This window comes from Ammodytes marinus (assembly GCF_949987685.1).
Source record: "Ammodytes marinus genome assembly, chromosome: 22".
NCBI lineage: Eukaryota > Metazoa > Chordata > Actinopteri > Uranoscopiformes > Ammodytidae > Ammodytes > Ammodytes marinus.
In genome coordinates this window covers 7,441,145-7,455,112 of record NC_137226.1, presented here as the reverse complement: position 1 = coordinate 7,455,112, position 13,968 = coordinate 7,441,145, and the positions used below count along the sequence as shown (strand labels likewise).

The 13,968-nt window shown below is 38.6% G+C and overlaps 3 protein-coding genes across 3 annotated transcripts; 2 read left to right on the top strand and 1 right to left on the bottom strand.

The window, feature by feature from the left end:
• Positions 1–1,051: 1,051 nt before the first annotated feature.
• On the top strand, positions 1,052–3,406 carry snrpf (small nuclear ribonucleoprotein polypeptide F). Its single transcript, XM_080050893.1, has 4 exons — positions 1,052–1,166; positions 1,973–2,098; positions 2,479–2,543; positions 3,099–3,406. Exons 1-4 carry the CDS (start codon positions 1,164–1,166, stop codon positions 3,163–3,165), a joined length of 261 nt encoding a protein of 86 aa, XP_079907019.1. The 5' UTR covers positions 1,052–1,163; the 3' UTR covers positions 3,166–3,406.
• A 232-nt stretch (positions 3,407–3,638) lies between these two features.
• On the top strand, positions 3,639–8,497 carry amdhd1 (amidohydrolase domain containing 1; the record flags this gene model as incomplete). The annotated part of the gene is made up of 9 exons (XM_080051107.1): positions 3,639–3,775; positions 4,644–4,750; positions 4,843–4,907; positions 5,343–5,620; positions 6,594–6,819; positions 7,164–7,288; positions 7,532–7,625; positions 7,713–7,873; positions 8,392–8,497. 9 exons carry the CDS (start codon positions 3,639–3,641, stop codon positions 8,495–8,497), a joined length of 1,299 nt encoding a protein of 432 aa, XP_079907233.1.
• Positions 8,498–9,516: 1,019 nt separating this feature from the next.
• On the bottom strand, positions 9,517–13,801 carry LOC307268348 (tetraspanin-9). The gene is made up of 9 exons (XM_080050933.1): positions 13,614–13,801; positions 12,732–12,773; positions 12,383–12,462; positions 11,579–11,770; positions 11,121–11,195; positions 10,917–11,018; positions 10,631–10,762; positions 10,081–10,164; positions 9,517–9,949 (listed from the first exon to the last, which is right to left on the bottom strand). Exons 3-9 carry the CDS (start codon positions 12,443–12,445, stop codon positions 9,878–9,880), a joined length of 720 nt encoding a protein of 239 aa, XP_079907059.1. The 5' UTR covers positions 12,446–12,462; positions 12,732–12,773; positions 13,614–13,801; the 3' UTR covers positions 9,517–9,877.
• Between the last annotated feature and the right edge of the window lie 167 nt (positions 13,802–13,968).

Genomic DNA, 13,968 nt, shown 5'->3' with positions numbered 1-13,968 from the left:
AAATGAGAAGTCTTGACACCATCGTTTATGAACAAGATAGTCAAATGGCTTTGTCATGTTTTCATTATGACAGTTTATTCTCTCAGTGTTTTCCAATGCAAAAAAAGGTCTGAACTCGGTGACAATACCTGAAAATGCTCAAGACAGCACTATACACTACTTGTAAAGCCATTTGAAAACTACAGTAAAGTAACACATTGCTGTAGTTAGGGGAGTAAGTGAGTACAAGACACTGAATACGTATGTTTCACATTTTTACTGTATATGCTCTTTGCAATTCTACAGCATTGTGCAAAAGAAAAATACACTTCAGTCACTTATTTAGAACAAACATAAAAAAAACACCCTTTTGGTAGAGCTGTGCACAAATGTGAACAATATAACAGGACATATTGTAACTGAACATATATAAGTAAATCATTCTGACACATCCAGACGTTCGTGTCTGTCTGGCCACATATTTTCATCTACATCACAACGGATATTATCCCTTGCAATGCAGCGAGGAAAGTCATTGGTTACAACTAATACTTCACACCCCTCCTTTTGAGTGAAAGCTGAAGTCCACCTGAGAGCAATTGTTCAATTTAAGAGACATTTCCAGGAAAAAATTATAAAGAAAGGTATAAAATTTGCTTGACAGAATTTGATAACTAGTTCAACAATTTTGTGTGTAATGACTCAAGCAATGAAATGAAGACTATTAGTTTGATTGGGAACGACTATTCAGCATCCATAAGTATAGTTCATTTTGACTGACATGACATAAGCAAATGACAATGTTATAAAACAGCAGAGAATTGTATGAAAGCAACTGATACATGTCCAAAAGCATTTGCAATTTGTTCAGAGGAAGGAGAAATTGCTACTATGATGTGCTCAAATGACTAAATGTTGCGGAGGTTGAACTAATAGTTATGAGAATTTTCATTCTGATCTGAGAAAAGCACCAAAGCAACTGAGAAAAACTGTAACAGGAATAACCCTGCAGTGTCAACCCCTCTCCTCCAGGCGGCGCTGTGTAAAACCACTGACCATTTCTCTGAGGTCATAGGAATACACTTCCTGTTCGGCGGCAAAGCGTGTTGCTGCTTTGCGAAACGTTATTGTGACGAAAAGACACTAAATTGACCTATCCCTACGCTGTGTAAAGTACAACAGAAATGGTGAGTATATCTTCATATTGTTTACCGTCAACTCAGAATATGTTTCGTGGGATGTATTTCGTTGTAATCGCACAAAAATACAAGCGATTTTCCCCAGTTAGCATTAGCCACGTTAGCTTCCCATTCATGATTTTTAGCGAATGAATGAATCCTTCGCATTTACGCACCCATGCAACGTAATGTGTAATGTTTACATGCACAACACTAAACTAAAAAGCCGGCTACGGGTTCATTTACGAATAAAACCATGCCTTTAAGTTTGGTCGGCTTTGTGTGGAGAGGAAGTTCGTACCAAACTATATGCAAAAAGCATCTAATTTACCGAAATGCTTATCGGCAGACACTTAGTACTTGTTATTTATACTTTACTTAGTTATTTTGCGACTTAACATGCTATTAATACCTGTTGATACATTTACAATTGGTCTAGATAAACCGTAACCTTACACCATGCGTAAAAGCTATCAGTCATTTCTCTAACCGAATTTATTCAGAAAGTTGCGTTTTTTAAATGAATTCTGTTCAAATTCACAAATTGACTATAATAACATAACCAATTAGAAAATGGTCACGTGCATAGATTTGATATTATGTTGTGCAGAACCATCGTTATTTGGCAGATGTTTTCAAACTAATTACATTTGGTAAATTATTTCTTGTATGAAAATAAATATTACCACTGATACTGTTGCTAAATTCTCTCACAATATATATGGATAGGTATGTAGCCAAATGTTAATACAGTAATTTGTGCATTTTTATAATTTAATTCTATAACCTTCCTCTCCTCTTCTTTGTCTTTTTAGAGTTTACCTCTGAACCCAAAACCTTTCCTGAACGGTCTCACCGGCAAACCAGTGATGGTGAAGCTGAAGTGGGGCATGGAGTACAAGGGCTACCTGGTGTCTGTGGATGGGTACATGAATATGCAGGTGAGAACAATGTATTTGATTAATATAAAAGGTAATTTGTCAATCCTGCTATGAGCCATCTTTGCTTGCACATCAAGAGTATTGTACTGAAATAAATTTGGGATTTTGCAGTACTTTTTTTTTTTTCCTTGTTACGTCACGTTTTAATGGTAGTTGTGCTTCTGTCTATCTACCCCACAAGATGACACTGTTTTCAGATAAATATAAAGTGTCCTGATGTAATAGTATCCCAAGATGTACCACTTAGATTAGTGCAGAAAAGTATCCACCTTCATATGTTTTTAACATTGTCTTTGCCAAATTGAATTGAAGCATGTAAGCACATCTTTATAGGGTGAGCTTCTGACCTGTTATGTATTTGCTTGTTTTCCACCCCACAGCTGGCAAACACAGAAGAGTATGTGGATGGAGCGTTGGCAGGACATCTTGGTGAAGTGCTAATCAGGTACGTTTATTAACCATAAAAACTTCCCATCTTTATTCCACAACCATTTTATATATATGTATATAGTTTTGCTTCTTTATTTATTTTACTTAATTTGACATAGTATAAATCTCTAATAGCCACACAACCAGGGTTGGTGGTATTTCAAGGAACTTAGTAGGACCCTGTTTCGAGTCACCTCACAAGACATAATCATAGTAATAAAGTACACCCACTTTAATACCACATCTCATATCTCACTAACAGAACATATTGCAGAAAACAAACAAAGTCCATAGACAAGACACTTGTAGAACTACCATTGTAGGCCACAACAAAAGTCCTTAATAATTCTCCTTAACAGAGGCCACTGAGTGTTCTTGGTGTTGGGGAAGGTTTTGTAACTACCTTAACTAACCCGTGTTAATAATTAACGTGTCAATTTTTGAAAAGAAAACATGCTGTGCTTCTGTATTTTCCCCCTACAGTCAGTCATGGCATTGTTGTGAGCTATTATGTGCCAACCATATGCTGAATTTACGCTGCTAACAGGTGTGTTTCATTCATACCCCACAGGTGCAATAACGTTTTGTACATCAGAGGCGTAGAAGAAGAGGAGGAGGACGGAGAAATGAGAGAGTGATGTCGGAGGAGAAGAAGACTTGTTCTGTCTGAGTGTGACTGTAACCTCGTAGCTGAGTTGATGCGTGTTTGTGTTTTCACCATGTGAAACAAATGAATGATTGCTTTTTTTTTGTAATTTCTTTTCAGGCAGTTTTGAAGATTTTTTCCCCCCTTTTTTTCTTTTTTACTGTATGCGAGACCAATTTTATGTTGTGACATTGTAATACAGACACAATAAATGAGTATAAGCCTTTCTTAAACCTGATTTGTGGTTATTTTGTGATGTGTGAGGAGCTGCATATTGAAATTTCCTAAAGTCACTAGTTAAAAATGTCTCTTGATGTGTGTTGCAGTAGCACCGCCCCTCTCTCTGTGCACTTTAAACCCTGCTCTCTCCACAGACAAATATTTGCCTTGTTCCCAAAACTAGTTGAGAACCAACCAAGTCATTTTGAAGTGAAGAGTCTTTGCATTAGGATACATAAAAAAAAAATGTCCAGTAACTACAGACTGCTGGTGAAGAACGCCCGACAGGTGGTTCTGATCTGCAACAAAGGAGAGAAGTTTCTGACCAAACTCGGGGCGCAAAACCTGTGTGTGATTGAGAATGGGAGCGTAGTGATAGGAAGGTAAGTTTTCTACACACACCTCATAGCCGGGTAATGTTGCTGAATCATGGTTGCGCACATGTTAAGTTGAGACACTGCAGATAAATAGGGTCAAATATTTTACTTCTAAATATCATGAATCTTTGCCACTTGATTTCTTACATTGAAACTTATTTTAATGTATTAACAACTTTTTTCCTGAAATATGTGAATAAATATGCAATTATAGCATTATCTAACTGTACATTTGCATCTCTTCAAAATACAAACATCTTGATTGTGCATAAAGCCAGAGTTAAAATATGAACAAATTATTTTGTAATAACCTGCAAAATAGTCCTTATAATGATTATGGGATGTTGTTCAGTTAGTTGAAGTTGATATTTTTGGTTCAGATTGTTGAATAAACTAATATATAATGTCTGCTAAAAGATCGCAATATAGAAGAAATATACTAAAACAAAAAGACAAGGTTAAGTAAAATAAACTAAATGTAGATCTTTTATTTATACTTATGGAACCCAAAAAGACAAGTGTCAATATTTAACCATTGCTTTTTTTTGGTGAAGTGAATTTATATCACTGCAGCACAAGATTAGTGTTTGCACTGGTGCCCTCTACAGCTATAGTAGCTCATTACAAATCAGGAGAAGAATTACTAGATGGATGAAAACTGTAATCCTATTTATAATAATAGCTATATTTTTTATAACTAGTGCGGTGAAATTATAGTCTGGCCATAGGAAGACTACAGGATATATATCATATCTATTATCTCTATTGTTACCAACCATGTTATATCATCTCAGGCTCAACTTTCATTAGTTTAACCTGCTAATTCGGTTCAGTTCTAAGTTCATTTTGACATAAAACTAATTTCTTTATCCAGTGATGGGCTGATTCAGGCTGTGGGCCCTGCAGAAATCATCGCAGCAAAGTATCCAGAGGCGTCCTTTGATAAAGTGATTGATGCGACAGGAATGTGTGTTCTGCCTGGTGAGTATCAGCTAAGATTTGTAATGTTTTTTTGCAGTTCAACAGAGGACTACATTCATATGTAGTTATGTAATTGTGTTATTTATTTTCAGGGCTTGTTGACGCACACACACATCCAGTGTGGGCTGGTGACAGGGTGCATGAATTTGCAATGAAGGTAAATATGTTACTACTACTGTGAATAGGGTAACTTTTTAACTTATAGATATCATCATAAATATGCAAATTATGCAATATCTAACTGATTACACGTACATTTTCATCACTTTAACAACAAAACAATCTAGATGTTGGATAAAGCCAGAGTCTTTATTTAATTTGAACAACATATCGGCGTCTAAAGTTTTTAATAGGCCTACTTAAAGAGATCCTATTATACTACTTTTCTGGTCTTAATTTCTTGTTAAAAACTGCTATAGAGCAACCTGACACGAATCACATCACAAAAAACTGTGTAGATTTTCGGAAAGCTCTTTCTCTTATTTTGGCGATCCAGCAGGCCCTGTAAACACTTTGCTTCTGTCATCTCTCCTTAAATCTAACTCCCCCAGTTGCAGTTAACGCTCGCTGACTTCTGTGTTTCTCTTAACAGTTGGCGGGCGCTACCTACATGGACGTGCACCGTGCGGGCGGAGGGATACACTTCACTGTGGATCACACTCGTGCCGCGGGCCCCTCCGAGCTGCTGGTCTCCCTTTGCAACAGGCTGGGGCGGATGCAGCGCGCGGGGTCCACTCTGGTGGAGTGTAAGAGCGGCTACGGCCTGGAGCTCGACACGGAGATGAAGATGCTGGAGGTGATAGAAGAGGCCAGACGCACCCTGCCCATAAACATCTCCTCAACCTACTGTGGAGCCCACGCTGTGCCCAAGTGAGGATTGTACACAAAAGGATTTGTCTATCTATCTATCTATCTATCTATCTATCTATCTATCTATCTATCTATCTATCTATCTATCTATCTATCTATCTATCTATCTATCTATCTATCTATCTATCTATCTATCTATCTATCTATCTATCTATCTATCTATCTATCTATCCATCCATCCATCCATCCATCCATCCATCCATCCATCCATCCATCCATCCATCCATCCATCCATCCATCCATCCATCCATCCATCCATCCATCCATCCATCCATCCATCCATCCATCCATCCATCCATCCATCCATCCATCCATCCATCCATCCATCCATCCATCCATCCATCCATCCATCCATCCATCCATCCATCCATCCATCCATCCATCCATCCATCCATCCATCCATCCATCCATCCATCCATCCATCCATCCATCCATCCATCCATCCATCCATCCATCCATCCATCCATCCATCCATCCATCCATCCATCCATCCATCTAAAGCACTTTGAATGTCCTTGTGTCTGAATTGTGCTATATTAAAAGAAAAACAAAGCTGATCCTCAGCAACAAATAAGCAACTCAGATGATTTCGTTGATGCTCAAGAGGAATTAGAAAAAGTTAAAAACATTTTCTTATTTTGAATACATTATTCAAAGTAGATAATAAAAGTAAAATGTACAGCTTTGTGCAAAGTTTGAAGAAAATCGTTTTCACAATTCATGTGTTCTTGTGAACGCAATGTCTCAATGAATATCTCAAGGTCACAGTGACCTTGACCTTTGACCTAATCAAAGTTGTACAAGTTTTTGCCCCAAAAAATTCGTACAGCTCTTTTTTTTGAGCGTTGAATATCGGTGCATCTTTGTTTTTTGTGTGTTCCCCATACCTCCACACAGTACACAATACATATTATCATTTCACATCACAGCCTGCGGAATGATCTTTACTCTTCTTCTCTGTCCTTTTCTTCAGAGGGAAGACAGTAGAGGAAGCCACTCAGGACATCCTGACGGTGCAGCTGCCGCGGCTCAGGCACAAGATGTCCGCCGAGAATCTGAGAGTGGACAACATCGACGTGTTCTGTGAGCGCGGAGTGTTCGATCTGAACTCCACCCGCTCCATTCTACAGGCCGGCAAAGACCTGGGACTCAATATCAACTTCCACGGGGACGAGCTTCATCCCATGAACTCTGCTCAGGTATCACACTACTCTTAATGCTGTATTTACTAGTCGGTTCTTTTACAAATAAAAAAATGGTTTTCAGAAAGGTTTTACAGGTGAGTACAATGCAAATAACATATTTTTCTTTTATAATATGGACTAAAAGAGGGAGAAGAAAAAAGGAGAATTAATATAGTCTGAAAGTGAAATATACCGCATATAAATACATAGATAAAATACAATTAAATAGAAAAAAGGGGTGGATTGCTTACGAGTTCAAAATGAATGGATGGATTGATGTGGTGCTAAACAAAGCAATAAATAATTGTTTGTGTGTTTGTGTGTGTGTGTGTGTGTGTGTGTGTGTGTGTGTGTGTCAGCTGGGTGCAGAGCTCGGAGCCTTAGCCATCAGTCACCTGGAGGAGGTGACAGACGATGGCATCGCTGCCATGGCAACTGCAAAAACCGCTGCCGTCCTCCTGCCAACTACAGCGTATATTCTACGGTAGGGAACACACAGTACATTGTGTTGTGTTAGTGCATTCATTAAAGTTAAAGCAAAGGACCTGAATACTTCTACCAATTCGGTGTTACACACACTCACACAGCCCTGATAGCTGATAATGTGTGTGTGTGTGTGTGTACTTATACAAATATTTTTATGAGAGCTAATTCAAGTCTTAGAGACCTGAATGAATATCCTCACAAGTGTAGCTGTACAATCGTGTGTATGTGTGTGTGATTTCAGACTGCCCCAGCCTCGGGCCAGAGACATGTTGGAAGCTGGAGTCATTGTAGCCCTTGGCAGCGACTTCAACCCCAACGCATACTGCTGCTCCATGGTGAGTATTGAGTTTCATCCACGAAAAGATTTGCATAATGATGGTGATTTCAAATAATCTTTTTATTTGTGTATTGTCCCTACCCAGCCCATAGTGATGCACCTGGCCTGTGTTAACATGAGGATGTCCATGCCTGAGGCTCTGGCTGGGGCCACCATCAATGCAGCATACGCCCTGGGACGCTCACACACACACGGCTCGCTGGAGGTCAACAAACACGGAGACCTGCTCATTCTTAGAGCCACACGGTAAATTAGGGCTTACACATCTAACTTTGACCCATGACTCTGAAACAACTTGTTTTTTATAGTGAGAAAATCATGGATACAATTTGTGTTTAAGTCAGCTGCACTTCAAGTAGTAAAAAACAAATGGTGCAACAGGTACTTTACTTGAGTATTTCCATTTCATGGTACTTAGTACTTCTAATATATGTCATCACAGAGCGATATGTTGAACTTGTTATCCTTTACATTTGACAGCTTTAATGACTAGTTATTTTTTGGATTGGAAATGAACATTATTATGTAAAAATATTTGGTAAAAAAATAATGTTAACATTTTCATTAAAAAGTTCAGAAAGTGAATAGGACGTCCTGTTGACGACACGCAAATACAACCTAATACACCGTGATAAATTAACCTATTTAACCTCACCACCAGGTTTACCTAAAATAACATTATAATTTTAATTTGTGTGTATATTTCATACACTATAATATCTATGTTAAAAAAAATGATATGTTCTCCATGTTTTTAATTGCAGGTGGGAGCATCTGATCTACCAGCTAGGTGGACACCAGGAACTTATCCGTTATGTCGTCATCAAAGGAAACGTTGTGTTTGATAACGACAAAACCATGGACTTATGAGCAGACAATAACTAGTGTTGATCTGTATTCTGCCTTCACCTTAATAAATACATAATAATGCATCTAAACTTTGACTTTTTTCTGGAGATCTATGAATTAAATGTTTTTTTACCAGGTCATATATTTGGTTGTTTTGTTTCACTTTCAAAAGTGTAAATTTCAAACAATTTCAACTTATAAATGTCAGTTATAATGATATGATAAGGGATGCTGTGAGCTATGCTGATAAAAGATGCCAAGTCTTTAGTTTAACATTGTTTTTGTTTAGTTTCCTCTTTAGCTGAGGTGAAGGGAATTCTCTACAGGGAGTACATGGCTTATCACTGGATTTTTTTTTTGGGGGAGTCCAAAAAACATGGAACCAATTCCTTGTTATATCATCATAAAAAACTCTGTTGTAGTCACTAAAACCTCATGTGTGTGTGTGTGTGTGTGTGACAGAGTGTGACTGATGCCAATACATCAATTGATTATCTTAACATTTTTTTTCTTCTTTTTTTGGGCATTTTTATGCTTTATTGATAGTGTAGAGACAGAGTTGAAATGGGGCAGAGAGGGGAGTGACATGCAGAGAACGATCGCGGGCTGGAAACGAACCCGGGTCCGCTGTTGGCCGAGGCCTATGGAGGGGACGCCCTACCAACTGAGCTAAAGGCGCCCCCTATCTTGACAGTTTTAACTCTCCTAGAAACCAACAATTGTAGATAAATGTCACATTACCTGTTGATTTTGATCAGTTGCAGTAACGCAGTAAACACATTTTAAGACAAGCTATCAGTGGTTGAGGAATTTCTCTGTCACCTAAGAAACGGGAAAACACTACATGATCAAACATTTTGATTGATTGACTGATATGAAACTTGATAAAAGTGCTAAGTGAATTGATTCAGACACTATTGTTATCTGTGTAACTAAAGAGATGTGAGCCTGTACGGGGTGAAAGCAGATAGAGAAAACTGCTGAGTAAAGAAAGATATAATGAGGTCATCAAGTGTGTAATGGACAAACATTGTCACAACTGTGAAGAGAAAAGGCTTTTATTGAACATGTTAGTACACACACAATGCTTGTTATAAATGGATCCAAACTTTGTATATTTTTCCACAGGCATGGCAACAAACTATTCTCCTCACTTAATCCAGTCCTCCTTATCTCAAATATACAACACAACACAACACAACACACAAAATGCAATAATGAGATTTTATAAAAAGCCAATAATAAGAATAAAAATCTAGTTTAAATGCTATTCACAACAATAAATGACTGGATAGATAAAAAGGCAGCAGTGGCACACGATAAACAGAAGGTGTGTGTATAGCCTATGGTGATATTTGAATGTACCACATTATTACCATAAGCATGGTTGTGTCAATCCTCTCAGGCTTCGAACTTCTTCCCGGATCTGTGGATCTGCTGGTAAAGCGTCATGGAGAAAGCCATGCCAAGGAGCTAGAAAATGACAATTTAAAAAAAAAAGTAACGTTTAAAAGTAACTGTGTGGAAAACAACAATTTAAAAAAAAAGATAATAGATTCATATTTGAAGCTTGATTTTCTTTTTGTATATGTGCTGCTTCTTACCTGTATGACCAGCACACACATGGCGATGGTTCCCAGCAGGTGTTTGTTGTTATCCAGCCAATCCTCGGCCTTCCTGTAGCAGCCCTGAAAAAAACACATAGCAACAGTAGTTTGTAAAGGCAACAATTCAGTTTAAAGAAGAGACTCCACCATAAAAGTTTTGCAGGAAATTATTGCAAAATATATTTTTCAACCTTACATGTTTCCTTCCTCCATGAAAGCTCACATGATATTCTGTGTTTGTTTATTTATAGCAAAATGGTGTAGCCTTTGAAGGTGCTAGTACCTTTGTGGCCAAAATCAGGCTAGTAGTTTCCACCAGCTTCAAGTCTTTAAGCTATGCTAGGCTGTTTTCTTCATATAAACAGTGGTTGGTGTCAATCTTGGTTGGTATCTTGGTTGGTATCTAACCGCTCAGCAAATTCTCAGCTGCTTTATTCCCCCAGAGTGAATGGGACAAGTCACTGAGTAGAACAACCTAAAGACTTTCTTAACACCCGTAGTGCTCACACACACAAACACACACACACACACACACACACACACTGACCTGGGACCAGAATGTGCTGGAGGCGTTGCGTCCACAGCCAGTGTAATACTGCTGGCAGCATCGGTCGGGAACAGCGTTGTCAGGCAGCGCGGTTTTCCAGTCAGCGTGGCCATTTACGCCACAACATCGCCACTAGTAAAAGACCGGAGAGAGAGACATGTTAAGAATGGGCTTTATATTAAAAAACAAGAGTTAAAACACTTACTAATATCCTACTTTGTACTTTTTTCCAAAACTTAAAAAATTATTTTCTGTGTGTTTTTGTGTGTGTGTGTGTTTGGTCTACCTCTCCCTGTATGGTGTTCCATGCATCCCTCAGACCAGCATTGTTATCGGTGCTGTACAGCACCAAACCTTCTTTCAGATCCCGTTTGGCGTTTTCATTCACCTGTTCAAACAAGAGAAGAGGTGGATTGTGGGATATGTAGGCATACTGTACAGTATATGTAGAGAGGATGAATAAGACACACACACACACACACACACTTACCTTGTCGGTGTAGACAAAGAACAGGATGAGGAGGATGAGTTCGGCCAGGAGGATGATCAACAGAACGATGAAAAACTGAGAAGAGAATCAGGAGAAGAAAAAGATCGCAAAGCTTCAATGTGAGCAGGATACACTACTGTTGCATTTATGTCAATGCAAAACATTGTAATTATGAGCTCACTACTTAAATTACACTTTATTTCAGCTTTTAGATCTAAAAATAAAATAAACTTGGTGATGGTGGTAGGGACTTCTCTCATACAATCAGCACATGTAGTAAGTTAAAAAATATATAATAAAAAGTCACTGATTCTGAACATGAAAATGCTCCAATATTCAAAATTCCAACTCAACCTGAACACAACATAATTGAGAAGAACTACACTCAGACTAAAACTGATATATAAACAACAACCCCAGTGATGCATGGTGGGTATTGTAGTGTGTACACTACTCACACTCAGCAGCAGACACTTGTTCTCCTTGATGGCACCCAGGCAACCCAGGAAGCCCGTAATCATGACGACGGTTCCCAGGGTGATGATGAGATTGGCGGCGGAGATGGACGGGAAGGAGGGCGACAGGGTGGCAAAGCTTCCCTGTGACACAGAGAGCCACACGCCTACACCCAGCAATCCACACCCACCCAACTGAAACACACACACACACACACACGTTTGTACGGCTATACTTATCAGGACATTCATTGACATAAAGCATTCCCTAGCCCCTTACCCTTACCCTAACCATCCGAACTAAATGCCAAACCCCAACCCTTACACTAACCGTAACCCAAACCTAGTTCATACCTGAACCTTAAAGCCTAGTCTTAACCCTCGGCTTAAACAGCCCTTTAAACGTAAACGGCCTGTCCCAAAGTGAGAACTGGCTAACATATCCTCGCTTTCCAAAAATATCCTCACTCTTAAGAAAAATATTGTACAAGTACACACACACGCAAACACACGCACGCACGCACGCACGCACGCACGCACGCACGCACGCACGCACACACACACACACACACACACACACACACACACACACACACACACACACACACACACACACACACAAACACACACACACACACACACACAAACAAAATAAAAGGAAACTCAGAAACTTCCTGCTGATTTAACGATAATGAAACACTTTAATTGGTGTGCCGATCTTACTACTGATTAACGGTAACAGCTAAAAAAAGATTTAAATAAATAAATAAATCTGACTTTGAGTGTGTGTTTGTGTGTGTAAATTACCCAGAATAGCAGGTTGAAGAGGAAGAGCATGTACTTCACACAGCAGATGCAGCCACGAGCCATTATTGAATCGACAGGCACTGCAAACAGAAAAAAAAGTTTAAAAAGAAACCATTAAAAGTCTCTTCCATAGGCAAAAGTTTAGGACTTATATGAACTTGAATGATGTAAAACCCTGTCACACTTGGCTATGGTTATGTTTTTTTTTTGTTTTTTTTTTTACGTTTTATGTGAGCCTCACACTATAATTCACTAATGTCCGTAACAACACGTGATCTGTAAACATGTTTGTCACCCTTCGTAGTCAAACTGAAACCACAACATAACAACATGGAGGAGATGAACTCACCACTTGGACAAACAGGAGAACGGAGAAGCTGTAGTGGTGAACCTGTGACACAAACACATTTAAAGTAAATTATATATGCTATCTAAAAGCTTTCTGCAATTTTCCTTCATAAATATATAATTATTAGTTTGCACTCGACAGTATGGGGATGAATGAAACTAAAGCCGTCATACAAATGAAGTTGAAGTTGAAGTTTTTTTTTTTTTACAATATTCACTTTGTTCTGTGTTTGTAAATACCTTCCTATGAATTATGACATGTTTCAAGTACGGTCTCTTTATAAGAAGTACAAATATATATATTTAGTTTCAGAACTGGCTTACATAAAAAAACATAATCATTATTCATGTTATATGCAAAAACAAAAGAAAAATCCCTTACAACAGAATAAGTTCTTCTATGTTTTCAAATAACGCAGCCTATATGGAAGAAAGGTATTTAAAAAAAAATGTAGTTCCAGTAATCTACATTACTCCCCCCCACTACAGTTGTTAAATATTACAATAACAATGTAACAACGTTCATTAGAATGTAAATAACTGTTTTAATCAACGTATTTATTGCTCCATATTGAACAAAACAACTTTATTTTATTAATTAACATTTCTCATTTTCAGACTCCGTTGTAGGCTATCTTTTTTATTGTCTCGACGTGACGTCACTGGACTGAACTTCAGTTTGCGGTTTAACCAAAGTTTGCTTTAAAAAAACAAAACAAAACAACAAAAATAAGATACATTTTAACAATTGTTTACGTTAACTCAGAACAAAACACGTACATGCGTCTTCTACGAATATGTAAACTACTCCACTGAAGCTCTGGCCGTGATTGTTTTCATGGAAATGAGAAAGACAAAAAAAACGAGGGGAAGTTTTTCCTACCGCCGACTAGGACCTGGAGCTCATCTTCTTTCCGCGATCGTCTCGAGTTTCTGGCCGTAGATTAGCTTCACATGCCGGCTTCACCTCACTGCATCGCCCGGTACCACAACATAGATCCTGGAAACGGCTGTAAAGAGTGAAGTTTACGGCTCTGAAGTTCCGTCGATGGCTGCAGACTAGAGTAGGGGAATAGAGGAGGAGGAGAGCCTTCCTCAGTGAGGGCGGAGCACCGTGGAGGGCCTACCCTGGGGGAGGCCTGCCTCTCCGGGCGGGCAATGACCCCTGGTTGTGAACATATCGGCTGTGTTAAAGATAGATAGCCCACATTGACCATTCTGTTTGACTCTGAATAACA

Coding starts and splice junctions, on each gene's coding strand:
- snrpf (XM_080050893.1), top strand. Junction 2,099..2,478: donor ATGGGTACATGAATATGCAG/GTGAGAACAATG, acceptor TCCACCCCACAG/CTGGCAAACACAGAAGAGTA. Junction 2,544..3,098: donor CTTGGTGAAGTGCTAATCAG/GTACGTTTATTA, acceptor CATACCCCACAG/GTGCAATAACGTTTTGTACA.
- LOC307268348 (XM_080050933.1), bottom strand. CDS start 12,445: ATGGCTCGTGGCTGCATCTGCTGTGTGAAGTACATGCTCTTCCTCTTC. Junction 11,771..12,382: donor TCTTCAACCTGCTATTCTGG/GTAATTTACACA, acceptor TGTGTGTTTCAG/TTGGGTGGGTGTGGATTGCT. Junction 11,196..11,578: donor ACAAGTGTCTGCTGCTGAGT/GTGAGTAGTGTA, acceptor TTCTCTTCTCAG/TTTTTCATCGTTCTGTTGAT.